At 42.6% G+C, this 22,521-nt stretch overlaps 1 protein-coding gene and 1 long non-coding RNA gene across 7 annotated transcripts in view; one reads left to right on the plus strand and one right to left on the minus strand.

Moving 5' to 3' along the window:
* PLXNB2 (plexin B2) overlaps positions 1–3,712 on the plus strand; it is a 273,275-nt gene extending 269,563 nt beyond the window's left edge. For all 6 annotated transcript variants that reach the window (XM_064142401.1, XM_064142407.1, XM_064142403.1 and 3 more), the window contains one exon: positions 1,822–3,712. In XM_064142401.1, coding sequence (XP_063998471.1) covers positions 1,822–1,926 — 105 coding nt within the window. In that variant the 3' untranslated portion in view covers positions 1,927–3,712. The remainder of the gene's footprint in view (positions 1–1,821) is intronic.
* Positions 1,631–22,521, minus strand: part of LOC135174822 (uncharacterized) — a 42,019-nt gene continuing 21,128 nt past the window's right edge. The window contains exon 3 of the long non-coding RNA XR_010302105.1: positions 1,631–4,572. This is a non-coding gene — a long non-coding RNA (uncharacterized LOC135174822). The remainder of the gene's footprint in view (positions 4,573–22,521) is intronic.

Consider the following 22,521-nt stretch of genomic DNA (forward strand, 5'->3'; position numbering starts at 1 on the left):
TCTTGAATGTCCCAGTGGCTTGACCTCCTACAGAAACACTCAAGGACCTGGGATGACAGATAACCCATAAAGCCTTCATCCTTGCACACCCTATCCTTGCTCCCACTCTTGGTTTCATGTTCGGTGACTGGCACAGGAGAGTCACCAGTGTGTGGGACTTGATCGGTGGCAGACCAGCAAACCGCAGTACGTAGCTGCGGCTCTTCCTTTCACATACATCACTGTATAACAACAAGGTGCATCTGATGAAAAGGCTGCTAATTCAGAGTTATGGAGATAATCTGTCAAGATCCATTCAGTAAAATTAATTGAGCTTTTTTATTTTCCATGAAAATGTTTTAATTTGCATAAATTGGAACATTTTGCAGCTGCCCTTGTCTTTATTACTGACACGGTGACTCCCAGCATGCGCTGTACCTTCTGCATCTCTGCAGGGCTTGACAATGACGAAGTGGATACATTCTAATTGTCCACATTTATATGAAGGATATATTCACCAGCAGAGATAATCATGAATTATTTAGCCTAGATTTGAGGAGTTACAGCTAGACGTAATTGTTTAAATTAAAGGAACAATAAAAAATTAAATTAGGTCAAATCTTAAAGCTGTAATAAGAGTTTATTAACTGTCTTGTAAAAATGTTTTCATGCTTTAAAAACATATCCATTAAAATAATTATTTTAAACAAATTTGCTCAGTGTTTGAAACTCAGATGCTACAGCAGCCCTTCAAAGTGAAATTATTGGCTAGACTGATACTGACTGCATTGATCTCCACTGTTGATGATGTGCAAGAAGTATTAAGAACCACAGGCAGTGACAGGCAAACTCTGTATCTTCAGCTCTCATACTTACAAGTTTATATAGTATTTAAACAGAGCTAAAGGTTTCTGCTCGATTACAGTGTCTGACTTGTATTAATAAAACCAGTTCCAGAACAGGAATGGTTTTGCTATGTAACACATTCTTCTAACGGAGAAACCTAATAGTTAGTGGGAAAGTATCCCTGAAGGATGGTGGAAATTAAAACCTTTTGAAACCTTTGAAATTTGATCTTGAGAAGCCCTAAAAAACTCTATTTGAAGAAAAGCCTTCTCATAACAGCTGACCTTTTCTAGCTCTCATTTTCAAATCCCTTGTGTCTTAGAGTCATACTTTCCTATATATATTCAGTCCAGCAGAGGCTGCTTGCAGGATGCTGCTCGCCTGGCAAGCTCTTTGCTTCCTGAGCTATGTAGTGCTGGGCTAGAGCCTTGGCATTTCTTGGTGAGAGCCAAAGGGGAGCTCCCAGCAGCTGCTGACACTGTGGCCAGACCGTTTTCTTTATCTTACTGCCTATAGACGCAAGAGACGTTGTACTGCTCTGCCTTATGCCTGTGCATGGACCACCCAAGAGCTCCTCATAACCAAAACTCATGGGGATGGGGCTTAATTACTGCTGGTAAATGACACTTAGGCCTTGTGGGGTGTACTGTAAGTAAAAGCACTGATTCTTAAATAGCTATAAAAATGTTTTTTTTCCCCTTGCCTGCTCCATCTTGGAATGTATTCTTTCATGAGATAAAGTACTACCTATTAATATCCTTGGATCCCAGCATAATGGGAAACATTACAGCAACTTAGATAAAGCAACAGAGACATTCATTTTTATTGCTTTTGTGTGAAAGTAGAACATGGGGCCTAGTAGATGGACTTATCTTCAGTACAAAATGAATGCTAAAGACACTTTACAACCAAAGTAGCATCAAACACTCGGTCTGGGAACTATGTCATATATTTTAAGCTAAATGATTCTAAACATTCTTTGTTTATTTCTTCCAGATTATAAATGCACTTGAAGAGGATCCAGCTGCACAAAAAATGCAGCTTGCCTTCCGTTTACAGCAAATAGCAGCTGCGTTAGAGAATAAAGTGACTGACCTTTGACTCAAAAGCCGCAATAAAGAAATCTGATCCGAAGATGTTCAAATTCATTCTTCCTGTTAAGGAAATAGTGTTCTATTTTTTAATGTGTAATTACAACTTTAAATGAAAGACTTCATGTTTTTTGATAGCAGAGGTGTAATGTAAAGAATTTTTACTGTAAATTATGCTTCTAATGAAAAGCTGTGTTGTGTGTAAATGAATCTTCTGTGGGAAAGAGAGTCCTTTTGTTGGGTGCAGGGTGGGGGGTGGAAGAAGGAAAACACATATTTCATTTAATTTAGTAGAATCAGAGGCATCAGAATTCAGGATTCATTATTCCAGTAAGTTCAGTACTATAGCATCCTTTCTATCCTAAGCAATATTTGTACTAGGAAAACAATAATATACTCAGAGACACATGCAATATCCCCTTTTATTTTAGTAACTGGAAATTCACTTCTGTATAGCTCTCAAACTTAGTCTTTGCTCATAGCAAATGTCGTAAATGTGTCTGATTTCTCTGCAAGATATGAAAAAGGGATTTGCTACCACACACGGTTCTTAATTTAATTATTTATGTCCATGGTGATGCACAGTATTGCACCCACCACAGTTGGCTGCAACAGAAATAAAAGTCATGTCAGTGTAGGAGGGTTCTACTGATAATATCTCACTTGGTTCAGAAATCACTGCAAAGAAGGAATTGGTCCTTAAAACTTTACAATTCTTTGTTATTATTGTGAGTTTTATGATTATGCTAATGTGCCTTACTTGTACTAATTCTGTGAATCTGATGAATGGTTTTGTAAAAAGAAGCAGATCAGAAAAAGAAATATTTATGTGTTATTGAATGACTTTTGTGTGAAAAACATGACCAGCAGAATGCTTGTAATTAGCTGCTTGCCGAGAGTGTGCTGTTTAACATGACCTGATTATGTATAATATCTTATTTTAGAATGGTTCTGATGATTTTTTATTTGAATCTTGGAACTGTCCTAGAAGTACCATCACTTGTTTTTATTGTATTTGTGATGTAAAATACTAGTATATTGGAAAAATCATATGCCCATCTATTGAAAACCACTCAGTCAGTTTTGAGCCTTGGAATGCTGCATTTGATTGAATACACACCATAACCCATAGCAAAGAGAACTAAAATAACTCGTCAGAGAAAGTGTGTGTTTACAATATAGGTAAGCTCCATGCAAATCAAAAAGTTAGGTACGTCTCCTTAAATTGCTGTATTGCACATCAGAGAACTTTATTCCGCTTTGTCTTGCAAGTTTTTGGCAGTCAAGTAGCATTTTAATGAAGCTCTGCCATCTGTACGCCTTCGTTCATTGTCCCACCAAGCGCCCAGACTCTGCTGATTCTCAGCAAGCTAACGCGGTGTCTGCTGCCCGCTCTCCCTGCCTGCTAGGCTGTCACACAGTGACTTTTACTGTTTGTTGATTTTTTTTCCCCCTTTTTGAAAAACGTCCTAATATTTGCCAGCAGGCCCTTCCTTCACTTTCTGAAAGTCAAAAGCCTCACCAAGACTGGTTTCCTGCCTAGTAGACTGGGAGGGGTTTTTTGATTTGTTTTGTACTCGACTTCCGTGCATTTGTGTGTAATCATCCCTTAACCTGCCCAGGCTGTAAGTTATTTTACACTGTTTAGGACTGAGGTACATGACTTCTACATAAAGGTGCTTTGCCAGCTACTCTTTCAACAACAAAGGCATCCTAATTTCATGGCTAATCTGTTTCTTTGTCACCATTTGTAAATCCTGTTAATTGTAAATCAAATACAATGTTGTTTTTTTCCACCGAGTGTCATGGGATCTTTACTGAAACTGGGGAGTGGGTGTTGGAAGGGGTCTGTAATGCTTCCCCCAAGGGTGATAGAGCAGCAGCATCCATCAGTCTGTGGTTGGTAATGGAGGAGCAGAGCACATCCTGCAGATGGTATGCCTAACGTCATGCCCTTTATGGGCACTTGCTCTGAAAAATGAGAGTACTCTTGAGAAGAGAGGATGTAATGTAACATCTTGTAGCAAGGTCTCCTTGCCTCATGAAAATCCATCTTGGCACCTGAAAACCAATTAAAATGCAGGCTCAGCAACATCTCTCCAGACAGGTCAGAAAGCCTTGCTTGACCTAGTAGGGCTTCCAGAGGGAACATTACCTGTCCCCCACCACCAGTGACTTGATGCAGAGCAGCTGCAGCTCATCATAGCTACCGTGGCTGTGGCGATGCCTGTCAGACAGTCCTGTGTACCTGCCAGCATGTGCAAGTTTGTGATGGATCCACTGGTCAATCTTTGGTGCCATTGTTTTTACATCTTGGGAAATCTGCAGGGTTTTGGCACAGCAGTGCTGTCTGCCAGGCAATATGGAGGCAGATAACCAGGAGCAGCTGCAGCTACAAAGGAAATGTAATGCCAGTTCTTCTGTTTCTTAGTCTTCTCTCCTGAAAGCACAGGATTGGAATTTGAATTGAAGAATTGAGATGGTTTATTTTTTTCCCCTTTTGGCTAAGCCCCTTCAGTGCTTGTTTTTCCACTGTGGTGCTCTGTTTTGTCCAGGCCTAGTTTTTGGCTTCACTTTTCCTTATGTTTTAGCTATCTGATTCTTAAAGGCTTCATGCTCCTCCTTTGGTTTCTGCTGCTCCAGCCATCTGGTTCATCTGCAAGATAAAAGAAAAAAGCCCACTGGGGACTCCCTCCTTTTCATCCCCTCTGCAGCTCCTCTAAGGGACACTTCTCTGAGCACAAGAACCTTCCCTCTGCATAATAGGAACCCACTCTACTGCACAGCAGCAGCTGTGAACAAACGTCCCATACTTGGATGTCTCCCAGGAATAGTTCAGAGGTGGGGGCAAGCTGTCAACCACCACCAGCAGGTCTCAATCCCATTGCTGATTTCAGCCTCTCCAAAGAGTTTGCTTGTCTTCTCACCAGCAAACAAGCAAGCAGAGATTTCAGGATGAGACAAAGCCCCTGCCTCTGCTTGCCTAATAACAGAGTAACTGAGCTGAATAGGAACTTGAGGTTTTTGTCTTTGCTGAGAAACTTACTCTCTATTCCTTAATACCCTCTGACACCTTATTAGATCTTTTTGTCACTCTCTGTATGTTATAAGCAAGCAGCTGTAGATGGAGGGGACCTCAGGAGCTTGCGTATGGGCAGCATAGTTCTTGCTTAAGTTTATTTCTCTGGTCAGTCTGGTGTAGCTGTAATTGAACCTCTCCTGCAGGCTGCTGTGTTGGACACAGTTCTCAGCTTACTGCTCACACCCTGCACATGTGGCCTTTTAGCAACCTTTTGAAGACCAGAACTATCACTATACAGAAAAAAAACCCCAACAGGGAATTCAGAAACTCAAACCAGAATTCATAAATTCACAAATTCCCTGTTGGAACATGGGAGGAATTTTAGACAACTGCATAAAGATTTGAAATGTCTCTGAGCTTGAATTTCAGTTGTCCCAGATTTAACAGCCCTGAGGAGATTTTCTGGCCAGGCCTTTACTGTTCCAGGTTTTCGAGCCTTGTTGTTTGGCATTTTGAGTCACTAGAGTTGTCGCACTGGAAATCTCAGTACCGTGGTCTTTGTAACTTTCTTTCATCCCTTATTCCAAACTCAACACAGTCAAGCTCAGCACCTGAAGCTTTCTAGGTTGTCCATTATGCAAGTTTCTCTTTTTAGAGGCCTGCTTTGCCATATCTGCATGGAGCATGGGATTCCCTGGAGATAATGATACCAGCACATGAGATAAAATGATCTGCAGTTCTATTTTTCTCAATCACTGTGCTTACCTAATCTGTGTTTCTCTTTTTTTCATTTTGAGAAATCCTCCTTAAATCAACGCATGATGAATTTGGAAGGTGGAATTGTCAACTAGAGTTGGTCTTTAAGCCTTTCTCTTTTGTTAGCTTTTGTCTCGATGGGGACTAAAAGTGATGGTGGAAGTTTTGGTATTGAAAGAAGGCAAAGAGACTTTCCAGACTCATCATTATGTCCCCTAATGGCTCAGTGGCACAAGGCATTAAATAAGAGAGTGGTTTGGTCTGTGCAGGCTCGTAACAGCCATCCATGCTCTGTAAGATCCCTGACGTTGTGCCAGTCATTCAGGGCTGACTTTTGTCTTGCCGCTGCATACTGCTTGCTGCTGCATCTCATTCCCAAAAAGGACAAATCCTACTGTCATTCGTAGCCAGGCAATCAAAAGCTATTTCATTTACCCATGTATTCCTGCTTCTTTGCTGCTTTTCATATAATTGCCATTTGAACCAGAAGAGAGTTTGCGTGCTTGCCTTCTTTTTTAAAAGCTTTTAAAGCACCTATGTGTCTTAACAGATTGAGCACTTCAGAAAGAAACTATTTCTTCAGTGAGACAGAGGACAATAGCTCTTAGACACATGTATATGGCCTGTCTTAAAAGGAAATAAAAATCCCACCAGGAACCACATACTGTGGTTTTGAAATCTTTTATTCAGTGTTCTAATTCTGAACAATGTTTTTGGCTTATTTAATTTTCCTCAAAATTGAATGTTGAACAAAACTCTCTTCTTTTTTCTTTTAATCTACTGTAATAAGAAAGCAGTGAAATGAAAAATGTATTCCTTTGATACCCTTAATCTTTCCTCTCCTGTGGCTATGCTCCTATTCAGTAACTCTTGCTAGTTGCAGAGCCTGGATGCCAATCCATGAGATATAAACCAAACCAAACCAAAATCTGTGTTTCTTGCAGCTGCATCTGGGTCCACAGCAATGAACACAACTGCAAAACTGCCTCCGGGATGCTATTTGGAATTTTAGTATGGATCTGGCTGGTTCCCTCATCTTCCTTCATATGACCCACTTCATGTGGGTTTTCACCTTGTGTTTTAGTGACACTTGTTGGACCATAACACCACATTCCTCTGAAAGCCCAAGGAAGGAAACAATCATTGTCTGCATTAGTCATGGACTTTTCATCCCTGAAGCACCCCATGGCTACTCAGGCCCTCCCAGGTTCAGCCCACTGGAAAATGCTAGAAGTGATTTTTTTATACTCTATCAGACATTCTTACTGAAATATAAAACATTTCCATCTGTCTCAACTAAGTGGTGTTTGATTTATTAATAAACACCCACTAGTTACATGCAATACTATTCTATCTGACGTGCAAACAGCCTTTCTAAATTGACCTAAGCTCCACCTAAAGTTTGCAGCACTCTGTCCTGGACAGATGGCTATGCTACACTCGGTCCAAACTAGAAAGCCACACAGATGTTAGCTGTGTGTTGCTTGATGTGGGTGTTTAGGCTCATTGCTGCGTTCAGTGAACTGAAGTTTGTCTTGCGAGGCTGCTGTACAATTGTGCTATCCACAAGCCCCATAGTGAGGCCTTAAAGTCTAGCTAAGGTCCAGAAAGACCACCATCAATTTATGCAGCAGCAGGTCTAGCATCCTTCATTCTGCTCAGCCACCAAGATATATTCTGCCCTTTATTTTAGTATGGGTTTATTCTTCTTTCCTTGTGCATCTGAAGCATTTGAAATCTTCTGTTTGTATTCTGGCACACGACTGCTCAACATGACATCATCCATCTGGGTTCTGTGCTATTTTGAAGCTACAGGTTCAGTATTTAATAGGGTCATACCCTGGTGCACTTACTCCTCTCACAATAATATTTGATAGAGAGCTGTGTCAAGTTATGTTTTTGTTCGCTGTGTGTGGAGATTCAGATGTTGATTGCTTTGACCTGGCTACAGATAGTAAGAGCCTGTAACTGCCCAAGTGCTATTATAGCTTTATGGTTTAGGTTGTAGCTGTGACTTTATCTTTCTTTCCAGTGAAAGGAAGATTATAAACATTTTGTTTGCCATTTAACTGGAAAATGTTAATAATTTAGCTGCATCTCTGAGAGAAAAGAGGGGAAGGAGGAGGTGACATCCTTTCTCTTTGAAGTGCATTTCAACTCTTCTTTTCTGAAGTTAACCAAGACAATGACAACAAAGACCACCTCAGCACTGCTGTAACTCACGCTTAAGTTTCTTTGTGGTTAATCATTCATGTGATTTATCAAGGCAAGTTTTTTTTAATAGAGAGCTTGAATTTCATTTCAATCTGCTGTCCATCACTGTCTCTCTTTATCGGGTTTTTGAGATGACAGCACACACAATGTATCTAAGATTAGATTCTGACTTTAAATATTTAGAATCCAAATCACATCTATTTGTACTTCATTTCAAGGTTGAAGTAATGTGGCAGGACACACATTCTGCGGTAGTTAGAGCTCATAAACCAGGGGAAGGCTGAATTACTCATTTTAAACTTTTAAGCAAATTGTGGGTCTGCAGCCATGTGCTTCTTGGGGTAAGATGCAGAATTGCCAGGTGGGCTTGCTAATCTGCCCTACATGCAGTCCCCTTGAACTGGTCCATCAGCCACTGCCCTGCAATTTGGGCCAGCTAAGGTTTGTGGATTGTTTGTGCTAACGGCTGATGTGCTTATCTGGGGAAGTGACTGAGACTAGTAGTTCAAATCTGTGCCTTGGTTAGCCCTCCTTTACCTCCAGCTGCTCTCTAGTGGGTGATTTCAGTCTTATCAGAAAATCTGCCTCACTACTGATGACCAGTTGTTATGTCCACAGCCAAAAATTTTCTGTAAACTATCTGTTAGGAAAGGATGCTAGGTTTAGCCTCTCTCCAAGTAACAAACCCAAGTACAGATGCGTTCATTGAAAGGCCTCAGCCACAGAGCCAGAGAGAGATCAGACCACTGAGCCTTGCTAAGCTTTCAGGAAGATTATGGCTGCCTCAAGACCTGTCACAGAGTACCTGAATAGGCCAAAATAGGCCTGAACATGTCCTGGCCTGCCCAGACATGTTTTTCTACTCTCCCTCCTTCTGTTGTGGGGAGAAGCAATGACAGAAAAGATGACAAAGAACCTGGAGCCACTGAGTCTAAGGACTCTGGCATGCCCAGACTTGCTTTACTCCCATTTCCACCCTGTGGTAAACAAGGTACATACTCTTGGCTTGTGCCTGCCTCATGCAAGGCCTATGTTTTTCCCAAATTTAGATAAAGTAAGCCTATGGCTTCACCTAATATGGTTAAGCTCAGCTAACTGCCATTCTGATTGGCCACTCTGTGTCCAAAGGCCCATTAGTCTCAGGGTGTACTGATAAAAGAGATGAGCAGGTAGAGACAATGTGCTTTCTTGCTTGCTACTGCCATAGTTTCTGCCTTATTGTGCTCTCTGTTTTTGGCAGCTTTACTGCCTTATTGCGTTCTGCCATGCTGTGCTGAGCTATAAATTAACTCTGCCACAAATCAACAAGCCCTGATACTTTGGGCTTATCTGCCTGGAAACTGCCTGCTTCAAGTTTACCAGGAATAGGCATAAATGCCTCTACACAATAGGCCTGCATAGCCAATGTGACATCTGTGCCAAGACCGCACATTGCAAGCCATCCTGCCTACACCTGCCTACACCTGTCCTGGAGGGACACAGATTTTCCAGAGGAATCAGGATGAGGTCAGAGATTGTCTGCCTCTTTTCCCCAGCAACCTGTGAAGAATCAGAAGTCTTAGCAGCTGACACCAACAGAATCCAAGCAAGTGCTTGGGTACTGTTTGAAGCTGTAGTTAGTCCTGAGGAATTGGAAGATTAATATTTGTGTGTGAACACTTAAAGCCTCTTGTGATTCACCAACTGCCTTCTGCCATAAGCAGAGCTTCCCGAGTCCATCCAGTGGACAAGCAGTGTAGTGACCACAAGAACCTTCTCTTCCAATTTGGTTAAGTTTAATGTCTATTATTGCTAGTTACTTGTTCTAGATATAGCTATTCCTTTATGTACTACTTTCCATGATTATTATTAGAATGAATGGTCAGGGGGGAGTGACAATATTAATTTTGAAAAAATACCATCTCACCATCCATTAACTGCTCCTCCATTACAAAACCAAAAGGAGCTGCTCCGAGTGATGGCAGATGTCTGGGATCACTCTACCCAGCTGGGACCACTGTGAACACACCATTTTCTGCCTTGCTGATATGCAGGAAGCCAAAACACAGGCTAACTCTCAAGTGGGACAGTCAGATGGCAAAATGGGAACATGCCTCCAAGATTCCCATCATCTTTCCACTGCCAAGGATCTGAGTGCACCAGGACACAGCATGTGTAGGATTGCTACACTGAAGCTGCTCCAGCACTGAAAGAGCAAAACCGCATCCGTATGGCTGGCCACGCATGTGGCACAATAAGCAGACCTTTCTCAAGTGTGGTCCAGCCATCCGTATCCAGTGCTGTGGCCACAGAAATGGCACTGGGTTACTGCCATGTTCAGGCACCTCTCATGGTTCTCTCAGCTCCTCTCAGAGAAGGCTTACAGGGCTAACAGAGGAACCTAAATGAAACACAGCTTACTGAAATCCTACTTCAGAGCGTAGAAAATCATGACAAAGCTATGAGAACTAAAGAAACTCTGACGACCAAAATTGACTCTAGAGGTATAAAGAGAAGCTTATCAAAAAAGCAACTTATAAACAAATTCCAGTTCACACCTACTCTCTGCAATTAGCAGAGGTCTAAGAAGCATTGGCATGGATATTGGCAGCTGTATTAGAATACACGAGTGCATAAATGGATCATCTGTGAGCTATCTGCACTTTCATAGTTCTGACCATTGTGGTACTCCTGCAGAAATGTCGAACAGACACATATTAAAATGTTAGGGAAATACATTCCTGCCTCCTTTTTCTTTTATTTTCTAGAGCTATGAAACATTTTTATCTTCCCTGATGAATGGCGGCACCACAGAGGTAAGTCACATTCACAGCCATATCATGCTACACAGGAGCTGAATTTCATAGTTATTTTTCCCCAGACTTCACAGTGACTTTTCTTCTCTGTTTAGAATGTTGTCCACAGAGGTCAATGTAAACAAATCTGTTATTCTAGCAGTGTAGAGTTGGGCTCTGTTACACACTATCTATATGGACAGAAAAAGTATCTATGCAGATCTTAATAACAAACTCAGACATTCTGAATTCTCAGTCACTCCTTCCTGACTCTTTTTGTTTGATTTATGTTTCTTTTAATGGGTTGAACTATGTTCTCATTAGAACTACAGGGTGTTTTACTTGTATCTAAGATCCAAGAATGCAATACATTGCTGTTTTAGACACTATGCATCAGGCCAAAACCCTGACTTGGTAGTAAACCGGGCTAATTTATTTTAAGTTCACTAAAGACATTTCACATAACTAGGAACACAATCTTTTTCATCTCCATTTATTGTTTAAACCAAGGAAGAATCCAGATTCTGTTGTGTGAATTTGGTCATCATGGTATTTGAGAATTATCTGGCTTGTATCTACCTGTCAGCCTATCACCTATGCCTGTAATGAGAAAATAAATGGGTTCAAACTGCTAAGCAGTAAAGAAGCTAATGAATGGATTGGATCAGGTTCGTACGCATTCCCTTACCTTTTCAGCATAGTCTTATGCATTACCGAAGTTGGAGCATTATTCTGGCTATTACTAAGCTGCAAATGTTGCCCCTGCTCACCTTGGATTCATCAAAGCATACAGGAGGTCCCCAGTAATTTAAATTGACTCTGGATTGCTCCTGCAGTCTCCAGGAGATTTACTCTAAAATCAATTATATTTACTCTAAAATCAATACAATTAGTGCTTTAACACAATCAGCACAAGACAGGAAACTGGATGTTGACGCAGGTGGCTAAAGTAAGGAGAGAAGGAAATGAAGAAGACAATACATCAGTTTGATACCATTGCCCTAGGCCTGGCCATTAGACATAACTGACTACTACATGGAACCACTCCTGGTTTCACCCAAAAATCTTGAAATGTTTTAGAAACATTAATTAAGCCCTGTGAGGTGGCATCCTGTTTCTGCTGATGCAATAGAAAAAAAGCAAACAACCAAAATCCACTCTCCTGAGGTTAGAGAACAAGTTCACAGCACAGCTTGAAACAAAACTCAAGACTCGAGATCCCCGGGCCCCAACTCTAACCTGCCGGCAGTGTGCTACATACAGAAAAATTAGAATTGATCCAGCTAAATTGCTATCATCTCTAAGCTGATAATTTCCATGGCTTTGTAGAGAGAATTCTGACATAAGGTTGGGACAAGAAAAATCTGTCTGGCAGGGGTAAGCTGCGTTCAAAATACAGCACTCACAGAAACACTCCTGCCTGCACTTAAATATATGCAACTGCTTGTTGAAAAGTAGTTTGTTCAGCTCACAGTCTGCAAACCAAGGGGACATGAGGCTGTGGTTTAGTGTTTCTCAGCACAGTCTGATCCATCCTATACCGGTGGGCACAATATAACTACTAACCCTGTAACAAGCTTCTAACTTTGGTACCATCTGCAGTCACCAAAAACGCCCTCACAGGACATGCATGTGCAGGTGGTGTATACATCCAGGGGACTGCCAGATGGGCATGGACACTTATGGAACAGAGCTCAGTGACAGATGAGGATAAGAGGAGCTCTTCCCTTCCCCGGCTGCATCTGCAGGCCCACTGCAGTACCCAGGGCCCTGGCTGCCCTGTTCTCTTCATTAAGCTGATGATTAATCAGACTTGGCACCCTTTCCTGAAACAAGGAAGTCACACCTCCAATGCCTGTCCTATGGCTTACTCTACCTGCTCAGCGTTGCATAAGTGGCTCCTCACAAGAATGGCTCCTGCCCGTGCCTCAGCTGTAAGCAAAAGTCTGCAAGACACACAGTGTCATCTCGGAAGAGGGGGTAAAGTGCTGCACTATCCCACTCTCCCAGTCCCATCTACAGGGTTCAGATGTACTGGGCTGGTGTCTGCCAGGCCAGCTTGCACTGCCCAGACAGAACTCACCACCACACGCCACAGCCAGGCCTGAACACTTCCATGCTCCAGGACATAGCAGTGAGAGAACCTGTGGCCTTTCTTCTGCATGGTCCCTGTCCCACAGGCCAAATGACTGCACCAAGACACAGTTAGTCAGGCAGCAAGAGCAACCTTGCCCCAGCTCACAGTACCAAACTGGTGTTTCAGAATACCAAACTGGTATTCTCAAGATGGGCTTGGAAATATTTATATTTCTCTGGTGCAAAACTTGTTATGATCACATAAATGTTTCCACACAGACCAGATGACAGGAATGAGCTATCCCAGTGAAGCTAACTGGTCCTTCTAGTTTTGGCTTTGGGAATTTTTTGGGAATGGAAAGCATTTTGTTGAGCTGAATGAAAAATAAGATGAAGAAACAAACAAAGGCAATACAACAGGTATGAAGGATTATGTGATACTTTAAAGAATGCTTCCCAATTAAATAATCCCAAATGTCATTTACCACAGGCAAGGAAATTTGATTTTAAAGATGCATAAATATATATGCAACCATATATATGAAAAGGAAGTGTTGTATAACTATATTTAGCACAGCATGTCTTTAATAAAACTTTCCTGTGGAAAGCTCTCAGAGATTTTTAAACCAAGCAGCCAACTACGAAGTTTTCCCCATAACAGTAAGTTATGATAACATCTCTGAGTTTTGCTCTCTGTTTTGAATTAGATTGTGATGATCAATACAGTCTCTCTCTCTGCAGGTATTCAAAACCCTCCTGGACACACTCTTGTATGATCTGGTGTAGGTGATCCTGCTCTGGCAGGTGGATTGGACTGGATGATCTTTCAAGGTCACTTCCAACCCCTAACATTCTGAGATTAATAGTCCCTGATCAGATATGGTCACTGGAAAACCAAGATGAAAACTTTTTTCCCTCTGAATTTTACTGCAGATGTACACACTTAGTCAAGACATAAAGAAGAAAAGGGACTACTGTATCATGATGAGCTTAGTTAAAATTTAGCATCTAGAGGAGCTTCCAGAGGCACATATAGATTTAGCAGTATTGCAGGAAAGGTGGTAAAATCTGTGGAAAATTTGTGAGCAGCATAAACACTGTCCACTTCTAACTAGAGGGTAAGGAAGTATAACTTTTTTGATTTGGATGATCATAGTTTTTTCACACTAGCTTTCAGACATTTTCTCATGACAGTCTTCCTGTCTCCTGATGACACTGTTGAGAATGTAAGCACTTAGTATTTCTAAACATCTGTTTACAACTAACAATGATATACCACCAGGCAGCCAAAATACCCATCCCCTCCAGTGGCAGCATCCATAGCATATCAGCAGAGCTTGTCTTCATCTGATCAGTTTTGCACACACCCAGTATAAAGATGAACCACACCAAGTTTGGGGTCACCCAGGACAGATTGCCTTCCTGAACCACCTTTTGTGTCAGACTGAAGTTTGCCTCCACCAATTTGACAAGAATTATCTCAAAACATTTTATTTGTGCTCTTTGATGGGACACAAACATACCTGCAAGGCCCCAAAAGTGCCTGGGGGGAAATCTTTCAATAAAACACTGGTTAAAAGCAGTAGTTTAGCCACCTGAATATAAAGCAGCCTCAGAAAAAGGCGAGTCATTTTTTAAACACAGATTAAACTGTGATTTCTCCCTTGTTGCCTCAACAGCTTCTCTCCTATAACACTTCCCTTCTTTTCATCCCCAGCCCACCTACCCTCCCACAAAGTCTATTTACTTCCTGCATCCTTATTACTTTATGCATCTTGGACCTCCTAGCCCTCACCAGTTTCATAGGATCATGAGATAACACAGATCAAAAAAGAGCTTAAGAAATTGACTGGATTATCCTTCTCTTCTTAGAAGTTGTTGGACCTCAACTCAGGTACAATGCCTCGTCTGTCTGGCCCAGTCAGCACATGAAAGATATCTGTTTTTTGCTGTGAGGGTGGTTGGGCACTGGAACAGGTTGCTCAGAGAGACTATTGATGGCTCATCCCCAGAAGTGTTCAAGGCCAGGTTGGATGTGGCTCTGAGCAACTTAGCCTGGTGGAAGGTGCCCCTGTTCTTGGCAGGGATGTTTGAACTAGATGATCTTTAAGGTCCCTTCCAACCCAAACCATTCTGTGATTCTGTTAGCTATCACTGCAAACATGTCCATTGTCAGGGCCATGGCAATGGTTGGGTGCTGGATCACATGCCCCAAGAGTGGACGCTGAGGGAGACAGGCTTGTCCAGCCTGGTTTCAGGCAAACCCCACCATTACCTAATGGGAAATCGTCAGAAACATGGCATGGCAGGAGGACAACAGGCACAGGCAAAGATCAATTTCATAAGGCCCCAGGATGAGCCTATGGCTAGAACACATCCATTTGGATGGCACTCCCAAGCCTGCAGTATTATAAAAATAAAAATATTTCTTTTTGAGTCTATTAATCAATAAATATTAATGTAAAAATATCTGTTACTAACACCAGTCACCCAAAATCCCCTCCTCCCAGCCAGTGACAGCATCAAAGACGATTTCTGCTATTGTTAGGTATATTGTTTACAGCATCTTGGAAAATCACAAAGACAGTTAAAGAGATATTTGCCATCTCTCATTAGCATGTCAACACTGTCTCTTGGTTAAAAGGGTAACGTCTTGCATCTGGAAGGTTTGAAAGTCTCTGTGAATTCTTACTCCCTCTAGTTTTTTGGTGTTTGATTCCTATGTGGGGGTTGGGGTGGAGGGGTGTGTCTGGAGGCAGGATCTGTTTTGTGAATACTTTGTTTTCCTCTCTTCTGCAAAAGGGCAGTTATAAATCATTCACTCAATGTTGTTTGTAATTTTCTGCTCTTTCAGAATAATTTTCAAAACACTCTGATTTTCTTTTCAGCTGTGAAAGAATAATACAAGACCAAACATGTTATTCTTTGAAATTAACTCACTCACTAAAGCTGGTTTCCCTATAAATTGTACTGAAGTGGATGATTAAGAACTCTTCTCTGCAAATAATGTTTCATGTAATACAGCTGTAACGAGACTACAGTCTGATTAGTTAAATGGACGAACATTTTTATTCACTGCAAAATCACTTCTGGCATGCCCTATACCTAATACTTAATGAGCCTTTGAAATCACAAGAGAGGGGAGGTCAACTCCAAAGCTGACTCTGGCCTTCACATTCCTCTAGGGCACCAATTAAACTTAAGGACAGCTTTACCAAGAACCCTAACTTGAAGTTAGACTCCCTATATTCCCTATATTGCAGGGTTGTTTGGCCCTAGTAGGTTTCTGATGTCCTTGAAAGAGCAGAAAGCATAGCTTGAATGGCAGTCATTCACACACAGCTGTTATTGGATGACTGAATGGGTTGGGGCAATTAATGAGGCAGGAATTATAATATATGTAGTTATTCTATTTCCAAAAAGCCCCACCCACAAGCTATATGCAAACTAGTTAAATTTGGGTTCTAATACAGACAGGAAAATCTTCATAAGGATGCTTATAGGCAATTCATTAATTTAAGAGAATCAGAAAATTGGAAAGGTTTAGCCAGAAAACAGCTTTACCCCACTTCCCTAGGGCAGCCTGCAGCCCTAGGGAAAGTCTGTCTGCTGTGGTGGAATAGAACTTTCCAGATAGTCCCTGGCTATCTGGCACTGCTGGAACTGCTTAGCATCTTGACAGCCATTGAGAGGCTTCTAGATCTTCCCAGGCTCTACCAGGGTGCTGGGAAAGAGGCAGATGATCTCCGACCTGATCCTGGTTCCTCTCAGCACAGAGGTTTGCAGAGGTGCAGCCAGGATCTCTTGCAGATGTGCAGAGAGCACAATGTCAATGGCACTTCTCAGCACATTATGAGGCACTTAATGCCTTCTCCTGGTAAACTTCAGGCACTTAAGTTTCCAGGTAGTTCAAGCCCAAAACATCAGGGCTAAGCTGGTCTAAAGCATGAGGCAGAGGAGAACACATCCAAGCCAAGAGCAGTGAGGCAGGGCAGAGCAGAACACAGTGAGGCAGAGGCAGCACAACTGCTTGCAGCTTAGCTCAGTTTATATCATTTGCCCGAGCGTAATGGCTCTTTTGTCCACAGAGATTCACCACTCAGAACGGCATTTGCAAAACTGACCATATTAGGTGAACCCAGGGCTTGCTGACCCTTATTTAGGTATCTGTTTATCACTTTGAGAGGGGACATAATGGCCCAAGTCTTTGTTTTCCTCCTGCCCTTGTTTCCCCCAGCAGCAGAAGGGTGGGGCAAGCCAGCACATGTTTTAGGACTATCAGCCTTCCACCACAATGACGGGGGGGGGAAGGCAAAAAAAGAGGAGCATAACAAATAAAATGAAGAATGTAATGAAATAATGAAGAATACATAAAGTGAAATACTTCACATTTGTTACATGGTCTGTATACCATAGTCAATGAAAAAGACTCTAAAAAGCCAGCAGGAGGCATTTGTGAGAAGCTCCTAACCCACAAAGTTGCTCTCCAGCAATAGGCAAGCTTCGGCCTCACGGTAAGCCAGAAGATACAGATCAGAAGAGTCCAGAAACACACTGCCAGGGAACCACATGAATAACAGCCTGCTTGGGAGATACCCATGGGAAACTGTGCAGCTATGGGATTCAGGTTCCTTCAAGGCTTTTGAAGCTCAGGAGGTTTTTAGATACAGCTGGTGATAAGTTCCACTAAGAGACATTTTTTGTTTCTATATTTCTCTACTAGAAATTTGAATTGAAGATGTGGGAGGTGTTGGGTCTTCTCCAACCAAATGATACTGCATTAAGTTATACTACAAATATTTGTGACAACTTCTTGTTTTTCTGAAGCCTAGTAAAATATTTCTTTGATTTTCTCCTACTTTAAATTGTTAAAAAGGACTCCTAGGAGAGCATCTGTGTGGTTGTGGTGGTTTGGGTGCTACCCGGCCCCCCCCACACTTTAGAAAGATACCCCAGCTAACTCAGTCGGACTCTGGGAATATAAATGAAGCTATTTATTTACAGCTAGCACAATATACAAGCAGTTATTTACAATATATACAGATATATACAGAAATATACAAGTTAAAAGTAATACAGAAGCACAACTCCCTTCCCAGAAACCTGAGTCCCCAGGAGGGGCTCTCAACCACCCCTGCACCTTCCCCCTGCCCCTCTCAACCTTACCCCAGTCTTATGGAAGAAAAGAGGTTCAGCCAAGAGGTTAAGAAGCAAGGTTAGTGGCAGTGAGGTTAGGGAGATGCAGCTCCATCCAAGCCCAGCCAGAAAAGTGAAGACAAAATGGCGAAAGTGTTATCTAATGTTTTCCCTTCTTATTCTGTGATGGTTTGGGGGTTACCCCGCCCCCCCACACTTTTGAATTTGCCCCAGCTAACTCAGACGGACCCTGGGAATATAGATGAAGCAATTTATTTACAGCTAGCAGAATTTACAAGCAGCTATTTACAATATATACAGTTATATACAATTATATACAGAAATATACAAAGGATAAACAATACAGAAGCACAACTCCCCTCCCAGAAACCTGAGTCCCCAGGAGGGGCTCTCAAACCACCCCAACACCTCCCCCCGGCCCTCTCAACCTTACCCCAGTTCTCAGGAAGAAGAGAGGTGCAGCCAAGAGGTTAGGGAGCAAGGTTAGTAGGAGCAGGGTTAATGAGATGTGACCAGGTCTAAGGCAAAAGCAAGAGTGAGAAACAAAATGGAGAATAAGTCTTTCTTCTTCCCAGAGTTCTCAGCGTAACTGTGAGAGAAGTTGACATCAATTGTTTTTCATTTCACTGCCCGTTATCTAGTTCTTTACCAAAACATTCCAGCTTGCTTCAAACTAGCACAATCCACCCCTTGTCTACTTCGCTCAGAGTATCGCTGAGAATTATCCAATCTAATCTAAACCAATATTTACACTAAAACAATATATACAAGTTCAGTTCACACTTCAATCAGATGTAGGTGATTCAAAAGCTCAGAACAGGGACTCCCAGGTGACATTGGGTTCATGCTCACGTACTGTAGATTCTATTATAGATTCTCTCAGTGTTGGGCGCCGATGTTACCTAAAACAGAAAACTCCTAACAGCTTAAATTTAAACTTTCTCAGCTAAGGTTAAATTTCTCTGTGGGATACACTGGATTTCACCATTCTCCTGCATTACCCAGTATGTATGACCAGGACCTTCAGCAGAAACCACCCCTCAGACCGGTTTCCCTTCGCCCGAAGGAGAAAATACCCAAACAGTTTTCCCTAACAGATTCTTCTCACGTACAACAGGAACTTTATCACCGTCTACTGTTTGGACCAAATCTGATTGTGCAGGTCCTGCTCTGTTTACTGAACCTCTACTATTTACCAACCAGGTAGCTTCTGCTAAATGTTTGTCCCAGTTTTTCAGAGTTCCACCCCCCATGGCTTTTAGGGTGGTTTTCAGCAAACCATTGTAGCGTTCAATCTTCCCTGAAGCTGGTGCATAGTAGGGTATGTGATAGATCCATTCAATACCATGCTCTTTGGCCCAGTTTTTCACAAGATTGTTCTTGAAATGAGTACCATTGTCTGACTCAATTCTCTCTGGAGTTCCATGTCTCCACAAGATCTGTCTCTCCAAACCAACAATGGTGTTACGTGCAGTAGCATGTGGAACTGGATAGGTTTCCAACCATCCAGTGCTGGCTTCTACCATCGTTAGCACATACTGCTTGCTAGAACGAGATCGAGGTAAAGTGATGTAGTCAATCTGCCAGGCTTCTCCATACTTGTACTTTGACCATCTCTCACCATACCATAAGGGCTTGATTCGCTTAGCCTGCTTAATAGCAGCACAAATGTCACAGTCATAGATGACTTGGGTGATAGCGTCCATGGACAAGTCAATTGACCTATCACGAGCCCATCGGTATGTTCCATCTCTGCCTTGATGTCCAGATGAGTCATGGGCCCACCGAGCTAAGAACAGCTCACCTCGGTGTTTCCAATCAAGGTCAATGGCAAGTTCAGAGTTGGTATCAACTTGAGCAATCTTAGCAGCTTGGTCTGCCTTCTGGTTATGTTGATGTTCCTCAGTAGCTCTGCTCTTAGGCATGTGTGCATCTACGTGCCGCACCTTCACTGGAATTTTTTCCAGCCGTGCATCAATGTCCTGCCATAGATCAGCACACCAAATAGGCTTTCCTTTCCTCTGCCAACCATTCTTCTTCCAGTCCTTCAGCCAACCCCATAGAGCATTGGCTACCATCCACGAGTCGGTGTAGAGGTAAAGGATAGGCCAATTCTCACGTTCAGCCACATCAAGAGCAAGTTGAACAGCTTTTACCTCAGCAAACTGACTGGATTCTCCTTCGCCATCTTTCGTTTCGGTAACTCTCCTGGTTGGACTCCAAACTGCTGACTTCCATCTTTGCTTGTTCCCAACAAGACGACAGGAACCATCTGTGAACAAAGCATAGTTCTTTTCCTGATCAGAGAGATCACCATAGGGAGGAGCTTCCTCAGCACGAGTTATTTTCTCCTCCGGAGGTTTGGAACAGTCTGTGCCTTCCGGCCAGTTCTTGATCACCTTCACCAGACCAGGTCGATCAAGATTACCCATTCGTGCTCATTGGGTTATCAAAGCCATCCATTTAGACCAGGTTGCATCTGTAGCATGATGTGGTGATGAACCTTTGCCTTTGAACATCCAGTTGAGAACTGGCAGTCTAGGAGCTAAAAGCAATTGTGACTCAGTTCCAATCACTTCAGAAGCTGCTTTCACTCCCTCATAGGCTGCTAGAATCTCTTTCTCAGTTGCAGTGTAATTTGTCTCTGAACCTCTGTAACAACGTCCCCAGAAACCAAGTGGACGACCACGTGTCTCATTTGGAGCTCTCTGCCAAAGACTCCAAGTTGGACCATTGTCACTGGCAGCCGTATACAGAATGTTTTTAATGTCTGGACCAGATCTCACAGGTCCCAAGCCCACTGCATGGACTATTTCTCGTTTGATTTGATCAAAGGCTGCTTGTTGTTCAGGTCCCCACTCGAAATTGTTTCTCTTACGAGTCACATCATGCAGAGGTTTGACAATCTGACTGAAACCAGGAATGTGTAGTCTCCAAAATCCCACCACACCAAGGAAAGAAAGTGTGTCCTTCTTACTGGTGGGAACTGCCATAGTAGAGACTTTGTTAATCACATCCTGAGGAATGTAACGGCGACCATCCTGCCACCGCACTCCCAGAAACTGAATTTCTTTGGCAGGTCCTTTGACCTTGTCTCTCTTAATGGCAAAACCTGCTTGCAACAGAATATCAATGATTTTGTTACCTTTCTCGAAGACTTCCTCAGCAGTTTGGCCCCACACAATGATGTCGTCGATGTACTGGATGTGCTCTGGAGCTTTACCTTTCTCCAGTGCATTGTGGATGACTGAGTGACAGATGGTTGAGCTGTGTTTCCATCCCTGAGGCAAACGGTTGAACTGGTACTGGATTCCTCTCCAGGTGAATGCAAACTGAGGCCTGCACTCCTTTGCTATGGGAATAGAGAAGAAAGCATTAGCAATGTCTATGGTTGCATACCATTTAGCCTCCTTCGATTCCAGCTCGTACTGGAGTTCCAGCATGTCCGGCACAGCTGCACTCATGGGTGGTGTCACCTCGTTGAGGGCACGAAAGTCAACTGTCAGTCTCCAGTCGCCCGTAGGTTTGCGCACAGGCCAGATGGGACTGTTGAAAGGTGAATGAGCTTTCTCGATGACAGCCTGACTCTCCAGTTGACGAATCAGCTGATGAATGGGCAACAAAGAGTCACGGTTAGTTCTGTACTGCCTATGATGAACAGTTTGAGTTGCAATTGGCACTTCCAGGTCCTCTATGTCATGATGTCCCACAACTGCAGATTCATCAGAAAGTTCAGGTCTAATAGACAATTTCCATTTATCATCCTCAATCTCTACAGATGCTATTCCAAAAGCCCATTTGTGACCCTTAGGATCTTTGAAACAACCTTGTCTCAAAAAGTCAATTCCCAAAATGCAAGGCGCATCAGGACCAGTTACAATAGTATGTGTCTTCCACTCTTTACCAGTTAAACTGATCTCAGCTTGTATCTTAGTTAACTCTTGAGATCCACCAGTGATTCCAGAAACAGTGATAGATTCTGTCCCTTTGCAATTAGATGGCAATAAAGTACACTGAGCACCTGTGTCAACTAAAGCCCTGTATTTCCGAACTCTTGAACTGCCAGGCCACCTAATGAATACATTCCAATAGATTCGGTTCTCTCCACTATCCCTTTCCTCCTCCTGGCTGGAGGCAGGGCACCCCTAATGCTGAACATGGCATGTAGGGTGTACACAATGATTGGTGTTGTTGTGAGAGGAACTGCAACTGTTGGAACAATTGCAGTTGCTCTCGGGAGCTGAAGAAGTGACAGCTACTTTTCGGGCATTATTGCCTCTGTTTCTGCCACTCTGCAGATCCCTGACTCTCTTTGAAAGAGCTGAAGTAGGTTTACCATCCCATTTGTTCATGTTCTCACCGTATGTGTCACGCAGAAGTATCCCACAGTGACGCACATGATTGCTGCTGTCTAGGTGGAATTTGTCTCCTCCTGGGCTGGAATTGCCTTGTAGGAGGTGGGCGTCTGTTCCTGACTGCAGAAACATGCACCCATTCAGATGATGCAGGAATGGTATCCTTTACCAGATTGGTAATGTTTTTGAGATCCTCCTTCAGTTCTTTCATGCCATTTCTAATGCCATTCTCAATACTATCCTTCATCTCT

Source organism: Pogoniulus pusillus, chromosome 4, assembly GCF_015220805.1.
Source record: "Pogoniulus pusillus isolate bPogPus1 chromosome 4, bPogPus1.pri, whole genome shotgun sequence".
Taxonomy (NCBI): Eukaryota; Metazoa; Chordata; class Aves; order Piciformes; family Lybiidae; genus Pogoniulus; species Pogoniulus pusillus.